The sequence below is a fragment of the Apodemus sylvaticus genome, chromosome 10 (assembly GCF_947179515.1).
Source record: "Apodemus sylvaticus chromosome 10, mApoSyl1.1, whole genome shotgun sequence".
Taxonomy (NCBI): domain Eukaryota; kingdom Metazoa; phylum Chordata; class Mammalia; order Rodentia; family Muridae; genus Apodemus; species Apodemus sylvaticus.
In genome coordinates this window covers 44,684,477-44,706,503 of record NC_067481.1, presented here as the reverse complement: position 1 = coordinate 44,706,503, position 22,027 = coordinate 44,684,477, and the positions used below count along the sequence as shown (strand labels likewise).

General features: G+C 54.9%; 1 protein-coding gene across 3 annotated transcripts in view; it reads right to left on the bottom strand.

The window, feature by feature from the left end:
- Positions 1-416: 416 nt before the first annotated feature.
- Ksr1 (kinase suppressor of ras 1) overlaps positions 417-22,027 on the bottom strand; it is a 129,239-nt gene continuing 107,628 nt past the window's right edge. The window contains exons 10-21 of one of the 3 annotated variants that reach the window (XM_052197433.1): positions 19,741-19,906; positions 17,815-17,856; positions 15,789-15,846; positions 15,190-15,238; positions 13,905-14,284; positions 11,659-11,755; positions 7,800-7,933; positions 7,317-7,448; positions 6,993-7,128; positions 6,290-6,423; positions 5,067-5,147; positions 417-3,077 (exon numbers count right to left, since the gene is read on the bottom strand). In XM_052197433.1, the coding sequence (XP_052053393.1) occupies positions 2,999-3,077; positions 5,067-5,147; positions 6,290-6,423; positions 6,993-7,128; positions 7,317-7,448; positions 7,800-7,933; positions 11,659-11,755; positions 13,905-14,284; positions 15,190-15,238; positions 15,789-15,846; positions 17,815-17,856; positions 19,741-19,906 (1,488 nt within the window). In that variant the 3' untranslated portion in view covers positions 417-2,998. The remainder of the gene's footprint in view (positions 3,078-5,066; positions 5,148-6,289; positions 6,424-6,992; positions 7,129-7,316; positions 7,449-7,799; positions 7,934-11,658; positions 11,756-13,904; positions 14,285-15,189; positions 15,239-15,788; positions 15,847-17,814; positions 17,857-19,740; positions 19,907-22,027) is intronic. The other 2 variants (XM_052197434.1, XM_052197435.1) reach the window with 2 other exon arrangements.

The following is a 22,027-nucleotide window of genomic DNA, read 5'->3' as shown; positions in this document are numbered from 1 at the left end:
TCAAATGTTGTCCTTAGTAAGAGCTGCCCTGGTCATGGTGTCTCTTCACAGCAATGAAACCCTACGACAGGTGCTGAGAACTGAACTCTGGTCCTCTGCAGGAGCAGGATGTGCTCTTATCACTGAGCCTCGAGAGACACCTGTTCTGAGATCTTGGCATAATCTCTTCCTTCCTCCCCTCCCTCCTTAGGGTCCCATGTAGCCTCAGCTGGCCTAGAACTTACTATCTAGCTGAGAGTGGGCCTGAACTCTTGATCTTCAGTCGTGGCTCCATAATACCTCCCTTGGGGAGGTGCTCCTTAGCTCCTGGCAGGGGTTCAGACCCCCGAGCCCCCCCATTCCTGTCCTCTATGCTGTTCACCCACATGGCCCCCAACAGTCATCTGGACTGGTGAAAACAAACTTGAGCCTCGGGATACCTTGGTAAACTTTATTCACAAACTCCAGACCCCTAGGCCTGGCTCGGCCACAGGGTACATTCATTCTTAGCAGTGGCAACAACCCCAGTATGATACATTCATTAAGACTAACCATTTTAATTTAAATTAAAGCATTTCTGGAAGACAAATGCAATTGATAGAAAATATAAAAACTTTTACTGTACAAATTTTACATCACATTCAAAATAAGCTAATAAATGTCTGCCTCGTGGCCATAGGAAGACGCTAGGTGTACATACAGATGACATCCTGGCCAGCGCTGCAGCACAGCGTGGCTGTCCTGCCCCACCCGTCACCACAGAGCAACACAGGCTTGCTACTCCCTGGACCACAGAAAGACAATGGCAGAGGGCTTTGATTGGGAGCATCAGAGCAGCCCAGCACGAGCCTGGATTCACTACTTGCCACTCTGACAGGTAAAAGGCCTCCCTAGGGGTGAGGCTGGGAACTCAGGGTGCCCGGAAAAGGGCCCCACACTTTAGGTGTGCAGGTTTTCCACGGCTTGAGCCTTTCATCGCCTTCACAGTGGCTATGGGGGCTGAATTCACAGTATCCGTCATCCTTCATGTGTTTCCCAGGAGACAAGGAGGGTACACAGGAGGTGAGCTGTCCTAATTTCAATTCACAGTCACTTAAGTAGAAAAGGAAGTGGGGACCATGGTGGGGAACTTTCTTACATGAAGGGCAGAAGAGGCAGGACTTGGAGGGCAAGGAGGAGGGTGCAGTACATACAGCTCCACCCTCGGCAGATGTCGGCCCCCAGCATACTGGCCCCCAGAAGATGGCCAGCTCCTTAAGCCAGGGACCACGACTATTCCTATCTGGCCCCCAGCACATGCACAAGACCACATTCAATGCAGGGCTCAAAGCTTTCTGAACTGCAATGTTCACAGCACAAAGCACGACCCAGGCTCCAGTCGATGGACTGTGTGCCACCCGCTGTGATTTAGTGTCACAGGTGAGGGGACATCACAACACTCACGAAGTGGGAGACGGCCAGGGCCTCAGGCACCGCGGCCTCTGGGAAGGTGCAGGCATGAGACTGGGAAGGTGGAGGCAGTGGGGACACACTGTGGTTTTTGGAGCAGGGAGGTCCCGTCAAGGGCTAATGTGGAACTCTGAAGGGGTAGGAAATGACTAGACGGCCCATGCAGAGCTGAGCAGAGAGGCTCATGGCTCTTCCTTCCCACACTGAGGCAGGGTCAAGATGCTACCGTTCGGTTCTCCTGTAGCATGAACAGCTGTGCTGGGGGCTGGGGCTGGGGGAGCCCCCACAACTTCTCAGAGAGTGGCCTGTTTTAAGAGACACCTGGACCAGACTTGGGTGCTATCGAAAGCCCCGAGCACTGCGGTTTCACTGGGAGTTTGTTTAACTGAGAGGGAGCCGCATGGCCACTGCACGGCAGTCTGGATCCAAGCACAACTCAGCTCCACCCCATTTCTTATCTCCTCTGGTTGTGGAGTCTGACGCCACCTACCCTCTGCTCAAGGAGCACCCTGCTCGGGAGCACATCTGGGGAGCACATCTGACTTACCCTATCCAGCACCCCCTGCTCATAGGAATGAACAGAGGCCTGAGGCTCGAATCAGAGCTTACCTAACTGATGTGCCTGGACGGTCTCATGCCCCCATCCGAGTTCAGAGCACATGGTTTCCATGTGATGGGGAAGTGGTGGGAGATCTAGAACCTTCTGGTGTGACAAAGGGCCACTGTAGGCTGTAGCTGCCACCTTCCCTGTCCTCCTTAGCCAAGAATTCACTGTATACACACCCCATGGGCTGGCCCTTCGCTTGGGGAAGGGGTGAATGAGGCACTGGGGGGGGGGTGTCTGATGATAGGGGCTGAGTCCCACAGCCTTCGTGCCTACCTGAAGGCCTCAGGTAAGAAGTGGACATCTCCAGAGATGAGTAGCTATTCCCTCCCCGCTGCAGTAGAAGCCGGGCTAAGATCCACCAGATCAGTCTAGAAGCCACAATCGGCCTGCACTGTTTTTCGTTTTTAAAGCATAATAAACCCGGAACAGAGCAGAAACTGAATCCAACTCTCCAGGAACTCTGACCCCTGTAATCCAGAGAGATTCCTAACCAAGGCTGCTTAGTGTGATCCAGGGCCCACACACACACAGCCCAAGGTAAACCTCCTGCCACGTGCCCTTCTCCCAGTACAACCACCTCCATGCGACTCTCCTTCCGTCTGTCTCAACCCTGGGCCCCTCGCTGCTGCAGGGCCTTCCAGAAAGGGGGTGGGGGGCATTCCTGCTGCTCCACAGTGCCAGCACCCTTCTGCAGAATTATCTTTACCTACTGTAAAACATCAAGCTTGCCAGGCAGAGACCTCCGTGTAAACGCCGGTTGTAGTGGTATCATCTGGAGTGTGTGTATGGCTGTGATCCTGAGCGGCACACACCTTGGCAATGTGTGTCCCTCATGGAGGCGTCACGCGCCCAGTCTGCAGCCTGGGATGCAATGCTTCCGATTCCTCGAGGCGGTGGTGGTTTGCATGTTTCGTAATCGTGTTTCGGAAAGGAGACGCCCTCTGCGAGAACGTGCATGGCTGGCTACATCTTTGGATTACTGGACTCCAGGGTCCCCAGGCCAAACCTCTCAAAGCGGGGCATGACTTTGCTGCTGTTAATGCTGTGAAGAGGAGCAGAGACACGGGTTACGGCTCTGCTGCTCTCGTCCTGAGGTAAGGCGTCGCTGGCTAAGCTTGGCAGGAGCTAAGTGAAGGCCACTGTTCGGGCCACAGCCTTGGCAGAGCTGCTCCTGGCCACCCTAAGCCCTGCGCCTCAGCCACACTCCCTACCTGGCAGGGATGGGGGCAAACAGTGGCTTGTTCACCTGACTGGTGGCCCAGCACCCAGCATGGCGGTAGCTGCTGTTTCTGCACTGGCTGTCCCATGTAGCTGTGGGATTGGGTGAGACAGGCCCGAGGGCCAGCGATGTCGCACACTCCTTTTAAAAATGGTGCTCACACGGGGTCCACTGGGGCTACTGTGGAGCAGAATCCTGAGCCCAACTGCAGAAATCTGGTCAGGGACAGGCATGAACTCCAAACAGACATGGCAGCCGTCTGCAGGTAGTACTTTGTTTATGACAGTTTTGAGTGTGGCTCCTAAGAACCCAGTCTTTCTAAACTGATGCCTTTCACAGCAACACAACTATATTGCTGTGTGTGTGTGTGTGTGTGCACACGCACACGTGTGTCTACTGTCCTGTCTTCATGAGAGAGAGAGGGGGGACTCCAGTCAGGGTCCATGACCTCAGTGCCAACTCTGGGCAGCTCTGGACTGTGACACCCTTTGCAGGACAATGTCCGAGGGTCACAGTGGCCCTCCCCATCCTCTGATCATGGTCAGCATGGGCTCATGAAGGTGTTAGTAAGGGCTCCGGAGCAGAGGAACGCAAGGGAGAGCCACGCTCTGGGGAACAAGAGAGGAGAGACCATCTTATCAACGATGGCAGCTGAAAGCTTCTGCCTCGAGGGGTCACCCCGTTAGTGCCACCCTGCCCTGGCAGTGATGAAAGTCAGGCACCCATGGCCATGTGGAGGGAGGGAAGCTGTTAACTAGAGCACAGGGAGTCTGGAGCAGCAGAGATGGCACCCCTGGGTTAGTGCCCGCTGGCGCTTTGTGAGTCGCAGCAGAAGTCACGAAGCTCAGTCGCTGATTAGGAGGAAGGAAGCCCAAGACATGCGAGACAGCCAGGTCTATAACCTAGGGACAGAGGGGAGACTGGTCTCAGAGCCTGAGCCTAAAGGAGCCAGGGCAGCTGCCCAGGGACCCGCCTGAGAACAGGAGCCCCACCCCCACCCCTCAGAATGGCCTCAGGCAGACACAAGGAACAGTCTCCAAGTTCCCACAGGGCACTTGTAGGCACCCCACGGCACCTCGGCTCCTCAAGACGATCAAGCTGGCCTCGGAGATGATCACGCCTGCTTACTTGGCCCTTCCCCGCCCCTCTACATTTATTATCACTGTTATTAGTGTTTGTAGCTCTGGAGCCAAACCCAGCCTTGAGCACACTAAGCAAGAGCTCCGCACTGGGCCACACCCCAGCCACTCACTGGTGCTGGCTTGTTTGCTTTTTGAGACAGGGTCTCTTCTGGCACTATGTAGACCAGGCTGGCCTCAGAGAGCCACCTGTCCCTGCCTCCTGAGTGTTGGGATTAAAGGCATGTGCCCATCACCATGCCCAGCTGCCACTGATGCTTTTAATTTCTGAGATTGTACTAAGTATCCCAGGCTAGACCCAAACTTAAAATTCCCCTGCCTCAGCCTCCTGAATGCTAGGATGATAGGCATACGCTACCACAACTGGATCACTGGATTCTCTTCTGCTGAGCCAAAGTGGGATATGGGGGCCTTGCCCAATGAGCTAAATCCCCCTTGCCCGCATGCGAGCTATCTGGCTCATGAGGTATGGAGAGGGCCCTCCCTGCCACACTGTGCGCTTCTCTCACCCTCTCTCAAACAAGTCTGGTGGCCACTTCAGCTGCAGGAGGTCAGTGTGGATTATGGGAATCAAAGCCAAGTACGTGAGACACTGGCATGCAGAGACAGCATGGGAGGGGTGGGGAGGGCAGCCACACGCAGGCAGGGAACGAGACAAATGATGGCAACACACTATTCCTCCAGGACTGGACAGGAGCTCTTAAAGTCAGGATGACCATAGCGTCCTTTCCCGTAGTAGCGGCTCCGCCAGCGGCTAGGGGTGCCCGAGACCATTTCACCAGCAGTTGAAGAGAGCCGTCGAATCCGGTCCAGCCCAGTGGGTGATGGCAGTCAGCAGACAGGTGGAGGAGTCAGGATGGTGGAACAGGGGAGATGACAAGACAGGCCAGTGTAGCCGCCACCCCCCGAAAATGAAAAGTGACCAAGGCGGTGGGAAAGAAAACAGAAAGCGACAGTTAGAGACCCCATGTCTGACGAAGCAGAGGCCAGGAACATGAGGCTCACGGAGGCCTGGGAGCTGGTGGCTGTGGCCTGGTAACGGTCTGTGAGCTAAGAAGGTGGGGCTGATTGGCTTCCAGAAACAGGAGTCATCTCTGAATGCCAGTGCCTGCCCGGTGCAGGCATGGCTTCATAGAGGGGCAAGGCTGTACCCAGAGGGCCTAGGAAGGCTCTACAGCAGCACAGGGCTCAGCCCTGGGGCCTCACGGCCCCTCCTCCACCGCCAATGCCAGCACCTCACTTGGTAAGCTCACAGGATCTACCACCTGATACTTGGCAAAGTTCGTGCACTCTGGATCTTACCCGACTCCCACTGTGGAAGTCGAGATAAGCGACAGGGACCCAGGTCCTGACAAACGGTTGTGGCTGGAGAGGGGTCTTTGGGAGAGGGAGGCAAAGGGCTAAAGTAGAAACAGAACAGGACAGAATACAGGGAGATGACAGTGGTCCCTGCTGCCTGAGGGGGAAATGCTTCTGACACAAGGGTGGCATAGCTCAGTGGTGTGGCCCACAAGCCTCCAGTGCTCAACACTTCAGTGACTAGGTGGGTGCCAGCCTACGCAATACTAATGCTACTTATTAGGGGCTGTTTTGGTACTCACATGGTCCTGACCTCTGACCCCTTCTCTTAGGCACAACTCTCTCACCATGGTCTAGCCCAGGCTTGGTGTCAGTGATGGTCTAATAATGTGTGGCTTTCCACAGGTGAAAGTGAGGTGCCCCCCTATTACTGGGCGCCTCCAGCACCAACTGGGTAGATGAGAGTCCTTCAGCACCTCTACTCTGGAAGCCTCAGACTGTGGTCTGACGCACGCCCAGCAGAGGGCGCCCTCAGACACTCCAGGCAGAGGTGCTCCAGGTGGGATGGGAGGTCTGCTTCACGGAGGGAGTACTTACTCAGCCGACTTCCAAAAGTGCCCAGGGTGGGAGAGGCGCCGGTTCAGCTTGGGCAGCTTCTCCAGCATGTCCATCAGCAGGCTGAAGCTGGGCCGCTCCTGCAGATCGAAAGCCCAGCAGGCAGATAGGATCTCCTGCAAAACAGCATTGCAGGTGGTGGTGTGTGGGCAGCTGGGGAGGGAGGCACAAGGATAGAACATTTCCCAAGGAGCCCCGTGAGGCTCTCAAGTGCCCGGCACATCTGTGGACCGAGACTCAGATGAGCCGCCAACCTCCCAGGTCAAAACGAACTGGCTTGCTTTCCCTCCTCCTCAACCTGTCAGCGACCAAGGCAAGCAGAAAGGAAATGGGAGCGGTCAAAATGAAAGCAGGCGGCCTTTCAAGATGGAAGGCACATCCTATGAACGCGAAAGTGTCTATAGGTAAATGCAAGTTCTTAGAATGTATAGAGAATGGCGCTGCCACTAGGGGGCGCCTCAGTGTTACAAGGGCAGAGATTAGACAGGCAGGACTAAATACAGGAGCAGTCTTGACATCCAGGGTATGGCCAGCACATATGGTCAACACAAGGCACACACCGCTGACACTTTTGTTCTTGATATAGCAATCCCTGTGCCGGCACCACTAGGAAAGCTGGAGCCCCGTCTGAGGTCCTTCTCAGTCAGAGCGCAAGCCCAGCCTGTCCTTCCTTCCCTCTACTCACGCCAACTTCCTTCCCCAGGCTGACGGATGCCAGGACACGCCTTACTCCTTCCCCACTTCCAATCTGCCAGATCAAGGCCTCGGCAGGCTGGTGCTTAAAGGGCCAGTCTCTTGCCTGCAGTTCATACCACACAGTCCTGTGGAGACACACCACAGTGTGACCTACCGGAGCTTTACAAAACCCACGTTAGGAGCCAGAGACCAGAGGTCAAAGACAGTCACTCTGCCAACAACCAGCACAGCCATGGCTCCCCAGGGCCCACTTCCCAGTCTGAGGGCCCCAGGGCCTTCTCTCTTACAATTGGGGGGCCGCCGGGCTACTCACCCAAACGCATAGACGTCGGCAGCTTTGGAGAAGGGCAGCTGGTCCTCGTCCCGCCCAGGTATCATTTCTCGGACAATCTCGGGGGCCAGGTAGCACAGCCAGTCATGTGACAGTTTCAGCTGGTTCTCGCGCCTGCAGGCCAGGTCAGGGACACCTCAGTGGGGAGCGGGTGGCCTGACTATACACACCTGTTACTCACTCGCATGTGGTATGCAGAAAGCAGAGAGAAGCACGGAGGTCCTGCCTTTGAACAGGACGGGTGTGTCTAGGGAGGCCACAGCTGGGGATGGCAGGGAGCCACTGGTGACAGCGTCTGAGTCCTAAATATCACCCAGACCCAACTCTGGCCTGAAGCCACATGAGCTTCACAAACTGAGGCGATGTAGCCTGTGAGGGCGAGGCTCTCCCCACACAGCCAGGGGTATCCACACGCACATAGCTCTCCAGATCCCCGACTCTTGCAGACACCCAAAGCCGACTCACCGTTCCTCTCGGACCACACCCGAGATCCCAAACAGCCCGAAGTCTGTGATGACCACTTTGCCGTTGTCATAGAAGACATTCTTGGACTTGAGGTCCTTGTGCACGATGCCTTTTGCATGAAGATACCCCATGCCCTGGAAGACAGCCAACCTTGCATCAGTGGGTGGGGAAACGCTGAGAGATGGGAGTGTGAGCTTTATTCGGGGCAAGACACAGTAACCATCCCCAGATCCAATCTTCACACAGACAGCAGGCAGGAAGATGTTGTCCTCAGCTGACAGATGAAGCAACTGAGGCTCAGAGAGGACAAGTGAACTGCCTCAAGTCACACAGCAGTTGAACAGGGAGCACAGATCTGACCTCAAGCCAGCTGATGCTCTTTCTATGCCACTCTGCTGCCCAGCAGCCATCTCAGACTTGGGTGACTGTGAGGCGTGGACGCGGTGAGTGGCAGAGGGCCGTCAAGGATCGTAAAGATGAGTGATAAAGGCTGGAGATGTAGCTTAGCACCAAGCATGTGCTTAGTGTGCACACAGTCCTGTGTTAAGTACTCAGCGTTACTGATTTTAAAATGATTGACCAGGGCTGGGGAGATGGTTCAGTGGTTAGGGACACTTCCTTCTTCTGCAGAGGGCCAGAGTTCAGTTTCCAGCACCCACATAGGGTAGCTCACAACCATCTGTAACTCTAATTTCAAAGACTCCAGGGCCCATTTTGGTCCTCTGTGGCACACAACTGTAAGCATGCACAGTCACAGCCCTTTGTCCCCTCCCCTCCCCTGTCCCTCCACAGCCCCCCACACACACACAGTGAAGGGGGGGTTATCAATATCTGGGCTGGGGCATATAGAACCCAGATGAGCTGGGTTCTGCTCTTCAGCAAGGCAGAACTTGGAGCACGTAACAGACACATCCTCAGGGTGAGATCTAAAGTTCAGCTGTGTCCAATACCTTGTCATGGGGGCAGGAGCCCCAGGTGAGGCCTTAGGTCTGGGTTCCATGCTCCTCCTCTCAGAGGCTAGCACAGTGTGGCCATAGCCACACAGCAGGTGAAATGTGGCAGGTGAGTCCCATCAGCCTGCGCTCTGGCCTGACCATTCAGGGGTCATCAGGGGTCAGGCACATAGAGCCCATGACCCGACAATCGGATCTCATTACGGCCACGGCTACTCAGCACTAATCCCCAAATTCTCAGGACTCCTAAGGTTCCTGACACCTCCAGGGCAAGACGCCGTCCCTTACAATAGAATGGCCTGACTGGCTGCGGCCTCCTCCCACCTCCCAGCCTCCACATGAGGTTTCCCAGAAGTGTCCCTGGCTATAAGGGAGTTTGGGTCACAGGCCTAGAAACATAAAAACCACTTTTAGGAAACATTATCAACCAGACACAAATCCATTCCAGGGAGTATCAGAAGAGAGCTTAACCCACATGAATCCTGCTCTAAGACACAAGAGCGCGAGGCCTGTGACCTCCCCTGGGGCCTGTCCTCCAGTGAGAGGCCCTTCCCCAGACTCTGACTGGAATGCAAACTAAACTTTGCAAAATGTAACTGCCATTTCCTAAACCAGGCAGAAGCCTGTCCCCAGTGCCCGAGTGACAGATTCCGCCGTGGGCTGACTAAGGACAAGTAGCTGTCCCTCTCTGAGGCTTACTCACACTATAGACATTTGAGTGGGGCTTGGTGGGTTACATTAGCAATCCCAGGACTTGAGAGATGGAGGGAGGAGTTTAAGGCCATCCTCAGCTACATAGTGAATTTGAGGATAGCAAAGGCTATGTAAGTCCCTGTCACAAAACAAATAACCATCCATCCAAACAAACAAACAAAAAACCAGATGTGACAGCCGGAAAGGGCAGTTGAAGAGACAGGCTGCAGAGCAGAGCCTGGACCATCAGCCCTTTCCCAGGGCTTCCTGGGGCTTCCCAGGGTCTCCATGGCAACCCCAAGGTTGCAAGCCTCTCACTGAAGGTCAGGTGTCTCTGCTCCTCTTCTGACCCTCAGAGCTCTAAAACGGAAGTGAGCTGGGGGTGGTGTGCTGATCTGGGGCCCCCAGGGGGAAGAGGAGGGGTTTCAACAGGAAGGAAACGAAGGAGAGGCGGCCAGAGGTAAATCCAGAGCCTTTGTGTCACCTCCTTCTGGCCCTGGAAGTGGCCACCCAGGCCACCTTGGCTCACATGACTCAGAGGACAGCTCCCGGTTCTGAGAAAGGACAGAAAGTGTGGGGGAGTAGGGAAAGGTGGGGGTGGGGAGATGGAACAGAGTCCCGGGTGAAAGACCACGGGCCACGCTGGGGGTGCCACCTTGGGGTTTTGGTCTTAGAGGTTTAATTTATAAGCATGACGATGGGAAAGGGACAGACTGAAACTCTGGTTTGTCCCCAAATGCCACCTTGATGATCTTTTCTTTCTTTTCTTTTTCTTTCTTTCTTTTTTTGGTTTTTTGGTTTTGGGATTTGGTTTTTTCGAGACAGGGTTTCTCTGTATAGCCCTGGCTGTCCTGGAACTCACTCTGTAGACCAGGCTGGCCTCGAACTCAGAAATCCGCCTGCCTCTGCCTCCCAGAGTGCTGGGATTACAGGTGTGTGCCACCACCACCCGGCGTGATGATCTTTTCTAAAGACATCCATATACACAGGGGGGTGAGGCATAAGAAGGAAGGTCAGCGGAGACACGGGGCAAACTGAAGCCCAGCTGTGCTGCAAGGGGCCGCTCTTCTGAGTCGTCTCATGGAGCCTAGGCCGGCTTGGAACCTGCTTGGTGGCCAAGGGTAACCATCCTGCTTCTCTCCCAAGTGGAGATTCCCGGTGTGGGCCACTGTAATGCTTCTGGTGGTGATGGGGACTGAACCCATGGCTCTGTGCACTCTAGCCAAGCACCGCACCAACCGAGACACATGCCCGGCCTGAGGCTGGAGCTCTTCAACACAGGAAAAAAGGAGAGGAAGCTGGACTCAGTATTCGAGGCTTTCTGTTTGGAGACATGGTGATTGATCTCTCTTCCCTATGTGGTACAGGCTGACTTCAAACTTTCAGTCCTCCTGCCTCAGCCTTCCAAGCTCTGGAATTCACAGAGCCTGGCTTTATTTTACTATTTTTTTTAATTAGATATATTCATTTTATGGGTGTTTTGCCTACATGTATGTACATGCAGCATGTGATGCTTGGTACCCACGGGGGTTGGAAGAGAGGGTTCGGAAGAGGGGGTCAGATCCCCTGGAACTGGAGTTAAGGGTGCTTGTGAACCTCCACATGGGTGCTGGGACTCAAACCCAGGTCCTCTGCAAGGGCAGCACATGCTCTTAACCCCCGAGCAGCCTCTCCAGCCCTCTCAGCGGTTTGTTTAAGCAATGAGTGAGAGGCTCCCTTTAGTTAATCTTTAAAATGAGAGTGGAAAAGAGCTACAGGCGCTGAGCTGGGGTCTGGATAACCAGCAGCAGATTTGCAAATAGTGAGGATTGTTTTATGCCCTGAAGCAAAACGGGTGTTCCCACTGCTGATGCTAATGAGCCTCACCAGGCACTATTCTCTGTACAGATGATGTCATTGTCTCTGCTCTGACCTAATGCCCTGTGTTGGCATCTACTGGGGAGGAAGCTGAGGCTCAGAGAGGCTAAACAACCTCCCCGAGGTCACACAGCTAGAGGGACACTGTCTTTAGAGCACGCAGTGTTTCCTCACAGCTAATTCAGTTCTATTAACCCCGAGTGGAGCTCTGCATTTGATTGGATGAGACGGCAGGCTGAGGTGTCCCAGCGAGGACACAGAGGAGCCACAAATCACCTAACACAGGCAGATAAGGCCTAGGAAAGGACCAAGAGCCCTAGAGGTGGCTGGAATCCCCCACCCCCGGCCCCCTTTACCTTGATGATCTCCTGGGCGATCTGCCTCGTCTTGTTGATGTCCAGAGACGTCTTGGGGTCCCTCACGAATGAGTGCAATGTCCGCCCCTTGCAGAAGCTGTTGAGCAGTAGGGATGGGTAAGAGGCCCAGAGCTGGTACCGGTTTGCCCCAGCTCTATGGAACCTGTGAGGGGAACTCCTCCCACCTGCTTCTAGAAGGTTCTCCATCCTACCCAACACAAAGAACACGTGTTCTTCAACCAGCACTTCTGCTGCAGCTCAGCTGTACATGCATACGCACACATGCACGCCCACTCCTGGAGGCCCAGGGCCTGGCAGCTCTCCTGGCACAAGGACACAGCTCACCACACTCCCAGCCCATCCTCACCTGGGGCAGGAGAACTCAGACAGGGAAGAACTCAGCCTCCGGGACCCCAGCAGGCCACACCGAGTCTCCAGGACTCACACAGGCCCTCACTTTCATTATTTTTAGATCCCAGGGTATCCCATCCTGTTGCTAATTGAGGACTATCCCGCTGCTCCTCTCTGTGCAGCCCTGTTCACTAACTCCAAGCTCTCCTGGAACGGAGGCTTGAGTGAGAGAGAGAGGGAGGGAGGGTGGGCGGCAGAGGAGGCTGCAGGCCGGGCACCCACAGCTGCTCCCCGGAGATGCGTGGTGCTACTCTGAGCTGGGATTTTATAGAATGGACCAGGGGACTCTGGTGATGCGACACTGCTCAGTTCTTCTTTACCTCTAAGAACAAGGCAAATTTTACTTGTTCACTGTATTAAGGAAAACGAACACAAAATGAATGTTTGTTTTGGGGGTTGTTTGCTTGCTTCCCCCAAAGCACAGGGTCCAGGCCCAGGGTGTCTCAGTTTGCAGAGGATTCTCCTGGCCTCCGGGAGTGGAGTCATGAGGGCCTGAGTTTGGCCCCAGCAAGCACTTCAAAAGCTAAGTGTAAAAGTGGGCACCAGGTTGCTTATTCTTCTTCTTGGCACTCAGGAGGCACAGGGCAGGTGAATCTAAGTTTGGGGCTAGCCTTGTCTACATAGTGAGTTCTAGGACAGCCACAGCTCTACTGGGAGACTATTTTCATGTATGTCCCCCCCACCCCCATGCCTCTATAAACCTCAGTTCCGGGATCAGGTGTTATCACCCACCAAGCCCTCTCCCCGGCTCCCTTTTTCTGATTTTAAAAGTCAAGAGTTTAAGTGGCCCAGTCAAGTGTTTCTGAATCCAGCCTGCTGCTCTGGGGAAGGTCGTTGTCTTCCAGAGAGACTGACAAGTGAGGCACAGAATGTATCCTGGAGCAGAAGCAGGCACAGCGAGACACCAAACCGTCAAGACTGACTGGGATGTGGCCCAGAGCAGCCCTCGCTGCATTTAAACGGCACCAGGCTCAGCCCTCAGCAGCGCACTCACACCCGAGTAGGCCTCAGGCCTGCAGTCAGCTGACAGAAGTAGAAATGTGAACCAGCACAATCTTAGCTACATATTTTAAAATTAAACTACATTTCTTTATATCTGTTTGTTTATGTGCGTGTACATGGGTGTACACACCAAAGCATGCCTGTGGAAGTCAGGGGACAGCTTGTGGGAGTCAAGTCTCCCTCGCTGTGGGTTCTGGGGATCGAGACCAGGCTGTCAGGCTTTACTTTATTTAGTAAAAGGAAAGTTGGTGGGAAAAACCACTCAGGCAAGGTAGTGTGGGCAGGTCTTCCGCTTCACATCTTTTCAGAACACTGGGATTTTCTTTATGCCCAGAGGTGGTGGTGGTAGTAGTATTATTATTATCATTGTTGTTGCTGCTGCTACTACTATTTGGATGGGAGACAGAGTCTTGCTATGTAATCCAGGCTATCTTTTTGTTTTGTTTTGTTTTTTGTTTTTCAAGACAGGGTTTCTCTGTGTAGCCCTGGCTGACCTAGACCAGGCTGGCCTCGAACTCAGAAATCCACCTGCCTCGGCCTCCCAGAGTGCTGGGATTAAAGGCGTGCACCACCACTGCCCTTTAGCCCAGGCTATCTTAAATTCAAGATTCTCCTGACCCAACCTCCAAGTGCTAGCACTCCAGGTGTGTGCTGCCACACCCAGCTCGGATGTTGGTCAAGGGTCCCATGCGGATGCAGAAATGAATCCTTATCTTTGTCTTTCTTTGTCCTCTCTCGGACAACTTTCCTCGCTCTCTGGGGCACCCATAGACAGCAGCAGGCTTCAGGGGCAGGGAGCTGTGCTGCTCACGGGCCCCGAGGGCGTGGCTTACCTGGTGATAATGGCCAGGTGAGGCGGGTTCATGCAGGCCCCCATGAAGAGCACCACGTTCTCGTGCCGGGTCTGCCGGTAGTTCATCACCTCTTTCTTGAAGAGCTTCAGGTGGTCCTGGTTGTGGCCGTCCATCTCGAGCAGCCGAATGGCCACCTCGCCATGCCAGCGCCCTCGGTGCACCCTGCCCCAGCGGCCCTGCCCAATGGGCTCGCCCAGTTCCACCTGTTCAAAGGGGATGTCCCACTCCTGCAGGTACACGCTGGTCTGGCTGGCTTTGCGCGAGATGGGACCCCGCCAGGGCCGGCGGGAGCTGGGGAGCTCATCCAACTCGTCCTCATCGTCCTCTGCCTCCGACTTGCCAGCCTCAGGCTCCTCCGCCTGGAAGAGGGAGTGAGTCTGGGTCTTCTCCTCCTGGAGTGCTGGCCAGGCGCCGCCATGCCTGCTACCCTGGCCTCCTCCTGGTATTCTCTGTCTGAACGGTGAGCTTCTGATGCCTGTGCTCCCTGTGCTCCCCTGTGCTCCCCTGTGCTCCCTGCCTCCACCGCCCTGCTCTGCTCTGCTCAGACCTAAGCTGGGTTCACATTTCCATTTGAAGGTCAAGCCAGTGGGTTTTTTTTTCTTTTCTTTTCTTTGTTTCTTTCTTTCTTTTTTTTTGATTTATTTATTTCTTATATTTGAATACACTGCAGTCGTCTTCAGGCACACCAGAAGAGGGCATCAGATCTCATTATGGACAGTTGTGAGCCACCATGTGGTTGCTGAGATTTGAACTCACGACCTCCGAAAGAGCAGTCAGTGCTCCTAACCACTGAGCCATCTCTCTCCAGCCCCGGGCTTCTTCCTTTTTAAGACAAGGGCTCCTGTAGCTCAGGCTCGCCTCCAACTTACTCTGTAGCTGAGGGTGACTCTGAGCTTCTGATCTTACTGACCTGCACTTTCTCAGGAGCTGGGATGACGGGCACACACCACCTCTCCTGACTAAGATGAAGACAGCGGTTCTGGGCACGGATCAGAACCACCTCTCAAGCTCTGAGAGCAGAGAGAGGCTGAGGCTGAGGCTGACTGACTGAGCTCCCAGGCTGTGGGTTGGGAGTGAGAAGCGGAGAACAGAGATGGTCTTTCAGCGAGCTCGCTGGCTTGCACTTTACATTATACGTCGCGTATCACCCACAGCTGCTGCAACAGGCTCGGCGCCCTCACGCCCAGTGCCTTCCACCTACCCGAGCATCCTAGGTGGTGGTGGTGGGGGGGGGCAGAGACAGAGACACGTCGCTCCCACTCACCTCTGCTTCGTGGACAGCCAGCACATCTGTTTTGGGTTGGTCGTCGAGCCTAAGAGTGGAATGGGCTTTGTCAAGGAGGCTCTGGGCTGGGCAGGGCGGCCCTGGAGGAGGCAGTGTGGAGGCCGTGGACTCCAGCAGGAGGCTGACTGGAGTGGGTGAGGATGAGGGTGGGCGTTTATCACCCTGGCCCTCACGGCACATGGTGCAGGGCCCCCCTCCCGCCTCTGAGACCTGGCTATCACACCCTCGCTGTGTGCACTTGGCTAATCTAACCCCTCTGAGTGGTCGCACCCTCCGGGAGACCTACTATACTGGCTGAGAACTGAGCGACCAGGAGCCAAGTGCTCAAGGACACCTAATGGAGAGGGGATGCAGAGGCGGGCGGGAGTTACGTTTAGCTGGTCTCTGTTCACCTGTGATTCCCTCCCGGGCCACAAGCCTGCTGCTGTGGGGTTCACAGCGCTGCCAGGAGGCAGATCACCCCCCTCCCCCCAGGCTCAGAGGATGAATCAGCCTCACTCTCCTGCACGCTGGCCCAGAACCAGAGGGTCAGAAATTTAGGGGGGAGGGGTCGGGAGGTGGCCGGGGAGGGGTCATACCGTGGACTGTCGGCTGTGCTGGACGGTGGCGGGGCTGCCTGAGGACAGGCTGAAATGTCTGTAGGAGGAAACAGGAGCAAAGTGTGAGAGAGCTTTCCTTCATCCCCGAAGACCAGCACACCAGGGACACCCCCCCCTCTCCTGAGCTGCTCCTCCGGCCTCTTCCACCAGGATTTGGTTGTGTTCTGCAAGCTGCCATGGGCTCAGTCTACAGCCTTTGGTCTCCATGGCAGCCCAGACAGCGCCTCTACCTGAGTGACTCAAGAGAGACCCCAACAATTAATACCACTGTCCTGGGTCCAAACGACTCTATGAGTGGCAAAAGCTAACACTAGTCCCTCTGTAGAGTCTTTCTGGTAAGAAGCAGGGCTGGCCATCACTTTTTAAAGCAGGGACCCCCCCTCCCTTTGCCTAGCTAGTGGCAGAGCCAGCAGCTCTATAGCACCTGATAACACCCGTGATACCGGCACAGTGTAGCTGTGGGTCGCCCAATTGGGTAAGAAGAGGAAATTCAGTCTGTACACCAGGAGGCTCCAGGCTGGGCAGCTGAGGCTGACCCCTGACCCGAGGTAGTTTAGTTGTAGCACAAAGACCTACCTCTGGGGCACCAGAAACAGGTGGTTCCCTCCAAAAGCAGAGCCCAAGTGCTACATGAAGAGAGGTGGCGGGAGTCAATGCTCCCCTCTCTCAACAAAGAGAATCAGGAAGTAGAAACAGCTCAAGCTGTCAGTAGCCCCTTCTCCTGTCCTGGACAAAGACCTTCCTCCTCGGCCCTCAGTTAAACTCCTTCTCTGAAAAGTTTTCTCAGTGGAACCAAACTCTGAGAGAAGCCGTAGGCCTTCTTAATCGGGCACACACACATGTGCCAAACATTCCAGGCAGTGTTGGGGGTCCATGGGCCTCAGAAACATCTCCAGCCTCTCCAGTCACTGCCACATGGCCTCCAGATCACCAGGCCAGCATGTTCACACATGCTCAGAACATTCCAGAAGCTATGCGTGCCTCAGATGTGGTGCAGGAAGGGGGTGTGTGGGCGAATGTCTGGGAAGCCTCGCACTTGCCCTTGGAGGTTAAGAGCGCACTGCACAGTCAGATCCTACCTGTCCCTGCTACAACTGGCACATGGGGCCCTACGCCCCACCCGCAGCATAAACCAGGCCATGCAGGAAGAAGCGCTGTGGTTCCTCATTGGGAAGCAACATTAGTGTATATATCCTAGAGCCTGTGACCAGGAAGGCTCTTGGGAGGTAGGGGACCATACAAAAGAGGGGATCCCCCAAGCCCTGACAGCTGACGATCACACCTGAGTCGTGTCACAAGGACAGGACTGCCAAATGCTGCAACTCAGTTCCTGAGTGGAGCTGATCTGGGAGATGGAAAGGCCTGGAATAACCAAAACTACAGGGGCTTCCAGTCTGGGCAAAGCACATCGGTCCACTGTGTTGAGCACTTCCAGTCGGAGGAGAAAAGCATTGATTATACGGCCGGAAGGGGAAGGAAGGAGTGTGGTCAAATGCATGGGTGTGCAAAAACAGATTTTTGTAGAAGGGAATCCATTCAAATCCAATCAAAGTTTTTCCTTCAAACTTTCTGCAGTGAGGAAGTAGTTCCATTGATGACCAGCAGGGGGCACCATGTGTTAAGGCTGGGAAAGGCAAAGCCAGCTGACAGAGGACTATGCCTGTGAGACTTTCCCAAATTGGCTTTCCCTCCTTCATTATTCACCAGGCACCATCCGCAAGCAGCTCCTCTCCGTCATTCTGCAAATGTGTGAGCTCTGCTTTCTCTGTCACTTCCTAGCAGTGCCACCCTGAACCAGCTCCCTGCACTTTGTGTAAAAGGCTAGGAAGGATGGACTCCAGGGTCCCCATCCCGCAAGGTACTGCCCACGTAAGGGTCCACACCTCCAGAATGTCTCACCCTCTCGCCCAGCTGCAGTGGACTCAAGTGTGTGGGGAGAAGGCACCCGGCGGGATGGGCAGAGGGTCAGCAAGGGGCAGTTAGTGGACCCATGCAGAAGACTCACCTGGGAAGATAAACTGCTGTCTATGATGAATGAAGTAGGCAGCTTTAAACAGAAGAGGAGGTGAGTCACACAGTGCACAGGCAGCGGGGGAGGGGTGCATGGACTGGGGGGGGGGGGCAGGCAGTGGTTACTGGCTTAGGCAGCTCTGCCCCAGGGGCTCTAGTGAGAAAAGGTGGAGCCATCCAGGAAAGGGACCCAAACTAGGAGAGAATCAGGGCGTGGCTAGCGCAGGAGTGGTGTAGCTGCAATAGAGATGGGGCAGCAGACCAGCTCAGAGGGTCCCTTGCTGTATAACCCTGGCCAGTGGACACGGTGGGGAGGGGGGAGGGGTGCATTGGCTTTGACAAGGTCCAACGGCGTATGCAGAAGACCCTCCTTCCCTTCAGTCTGGCCCCACCCAGAAACAACTTAACCCCGCTGCCCGAGTTCTGAATCAGGCTAAGTGCTGTCTGAGATTGCAGACTGAGGACCATTACGTACCACTTGTTTATGGTTTTGAGACGCTTGCTATCTTGCTTGGGCTGGTTTCAAATACATGGTCTCCATTCTCCTGCCTTGGCCTTGCAAGAAGTTGGAACCCAGAGTCTAACCTCAGCTCTGGGACCCGAGGAGGCAGTAACCCCCGCAGTGCCTTACAGCAAATGGGGGAATACATGAGCTTGCCCAGGCTATCCTGTGCAGCGCATCTGTGAGGATCCTGGACAGCACAGGACAGGTAGGTGGTGGGAGGGGGTTCAAGTCCTTCCTAGAAGGATTTGTTCGTGAGTCCACTAAGGTCATGGAGAGGGTAACGCTTCTGCGTAGGGGACGGTGGGAACCATCGCATTCCCGGGCCATCTGTGTTAGTGGAGAGGGTCCGATCAACATGATAAAAAAGACATTTTGTGGTCCCTCGATTTTCACACAGGCCCTTCTTGGGAAATCCCAAACTAGATGGTTTAGCAAAGGGCACTTGTTCAGAGAGTAAAGGCAGAACGAGCGGGAAAGGAAGCTAATCCAGGGGCTGTGGCTCAACCGGAGGGTGGGGTGGCATGCAGGGCACAGACTTCACTGTTAGGAGCAACCCAGCCACGTGCATATTATGTAAGGCACAAGAACAAGGGATGGAAGAGTCCTACCCCTCACACCCCAAGAGAAGTCCCAGAATCCCCGATGGGCCCAAGGCCGCCTGGCCAGCTGCTGGCTGTGTATAGGGTCAGTGTGGGTCATTAGCCAGGTGAAGGGTTGAGGAGTATGGTGGCACTCTGTTTTTCTGGGCTTAGAACTCCAGGGCTCAGTGACAGGGGACTGATCTGGACTCTGTGGGCACAACAGACAGGAGCATCGCTCAACAGCTTCCACCCTAGGGCTGAAGAGCAGATAAGCCCAGGACTGAGGCTTGGTGTCTCTTGCTAAGGCGACAGCTAAGTGGGCCCTGCTCTGCACCCTCAGACAGGGCAGCCCAGTGTGGCCGACCAGAACTGACAGCAAGGCAGGATGCAAACTCATGGCTCCTCTCGCAGTTCCGGGGCACCCGGGTCTGTGCACAGCATCCGAGGGCAGCTGGGCTCAGTGCTGCTCCCCCAGAGTTGCCCCAGGACCCGGCATCCTCACCTGCTCAGTGGAGAGCACCTTATTTTAATTCCCTATGGTCTCTGGGCGGTGCAGGAAGGAATGGAGAGCTGGTCCCAGGCACAGAGCTGGGTATACAACAGGGGCCCTATGCTCGGTTGGAGGTTTCTTGTTCCCCACTGCCTATCACGACACTCTCAAGTGTAGACAGCAGCTCTGGGAGAGGATGACGGCGGAGAGAAGTTACCCCAAGCACAGGCTGGCATCCCCGGTCACCCCAAGAACCCAGGTTCTGTGTTGGACTAGGGATTGGCTCTGGCTCTGTGTCCAATGCAGGGCCAGCCAAGAAGCCAGAAAAGCCCCGAGGCATGATACCTGGGAAGCTGAACCTGCTGTCCCGCTGGCCAGGTGATGGGTTGGGGGGCGTGGTGGCACTGGAGGGATTAGATGAGGTCAGGAAAGGCGCTGGTGATGAGGGTGTGGAAGACGTGGTGGAGGATGGGTTGCTGCTAGAGTCCAGGTTCATGGCTGGAGGGTGTTCCTGCAAGACCAGAGATGCGGGCATGAGCAGGGCTGCACGCTCCACTCGGCTGCTGCCACCTGCTGGAGCCTCCTTCCATGCCCCCTCCGGCTCCATGGGTAGAGACTAGGACAGGAGACCCTTGGGGTCCATTCTGAAGCCCCAAGATTATCTGGGACTGATATATGATGGAAGGACACTTAGAGACCCTCCCCTCAGCGATTCCTGCCCATCTTTCTCGTTGCAGTTCCTCCTTCTCCCCAGGCCCATCTGAAGCCTGCCTGAGCTACACTCTTCCTCTGCGTCCTTCCGCAGTGCCCAGCATTTCTGCACCTGGGCACACTCTGTCGGCTGCAGACAGCTGAGGATCGTTTGCTGGTGACCATGACTCCCACCCCAGCACCCGCCTGGCTTTGAGCTGGGTACCTTCTTAATGAGTTAATTTACACTCTGACCAACATTTATGCAGCCTCTGCTGTGTGCCAGGCCTTCGGCAGGAAGCAGACCGAGTCTGTGGTTTTGTGATCTTGTCCTAGTGTAAAGGAACCCAGAAAACCCCACAAAACTCCGGAAGAGGCAGCGGCTTGGGCCAATGTTGTCTGCTGTCTCAGAGTTAAGAATTCCAGAGCTGAGGACTGACAATATGGTTCAGTTGGCCTGCCGCTTGCCCCCAGATCTGGTTTTGATCTCAGCCATGAATAAACTATGCATAGTGCTTCAGGAGGACACTGAGGCAGGAGGCTAAGAAGCTGAACTGAGCCTTGGCCATAAGGTGAATTCCAGACCAGCTTGGGATACGTGAGAACTTGTCTCCAAAAAGGAAAAACAATTCCAGCGCTAGAAGGAAATTTCTAAGAGAGACTCCAGGAAATGATCGAGGGGCAGGCCTGGTTCACACCTGCTGTGACTTGGCCATGCCTTTACGAGTATGCATGGTCACCTAAATTAGATCAGGCTAGCCAGAGCTTGCCAACAGATGGCTTGTGGGCTATGGAGAAAGGTTGGGAGCTGTGGAAGGATAAATAAGAAGTGTAAAGTTCCAGGCAAGGTTTAGATGGACTTAATCAATTCAAAAAGGCCAAAAGGCCCAAGAGGGGTCCAGGGACACTCTGGGTTAGGTGGACTGTAGGTCTGGCCCAATGCCAGTAATTTCCGAAACAGAAAGAAACTCCTTAGACAAAACAGGGCCAAAACACAAATAACCAGTTTCTCTCTTGTGTGACCTAAAGACTGGGGTGTGCAATGTACCCCTGAAACCCACAGAGCTGAAGCTGGCCTTGCTGGCCAGGATGGCTGCCCCAACACAGCAGCAACTAAACACCACCCTATTTTTTCTGTTCCCATTCCAAGGCTCTAGACCCACCCATCCCCCACCTTCCACCCCCAGGACCCATAAGCTGCACTGGCCTGAGCAGGAGCAGCACGTGGGCCACCAGCAGCACGTGGGCCACCGAGCAGGCTGTGCAGCCCTGGACATACTCGTGACCTGAGCTGGTGTCACCCACAGTCTGGGCAGCGCAGTGACAGCTACACTACAAGCACCACATAACCCACACAAATGCTTCCAACTGTCTATCACACCCAGGAGACAATGCGGATATCAGAAATGTGTAGGAGGGGACAGTACTGCCTAGACCTCTGGGGACATCTGTGCCAAAAGAAATTGGGGAAGGGAGGGGAAGGCGGCAAAAGAAGAGTTAGAGAGAAACAGGACAGATAGACCCAGCCCTCACCCCAGTGGCTCCCAACCCAGTGGCCATGCACGAAGTTCTGTTACTCCCATTCCATACCATCCGTGCACGAGGCTCAGAGAGGTCTGGTCACTCATCCAAGGTCACAGAAGCACAAAAAGGGACAGTGAAAACCCACAGCCAGGGCTGAGGACCCAAGTGTCTGTGCCCCCCTAAAACTCAGTGTTGAAACCCAGCCTCCCTCCCCCACAGTGGGTACTAGTGTTAGTGGATAGGGTCTGTGGGGCTGCTCAGGCCATCGGGATGGGGTACTGCCTGTATCAAAGAGGCCAAGGGGAACTTGCTAGGGTCTTCCACTGTGGGAGTCAGTTTCTGCATCTGTATCATGAAGCATGTATGTGCTCTCAGAATTTCTAGGTCTTTGGCACAAAGTAGGTGCTCAGGATATGTT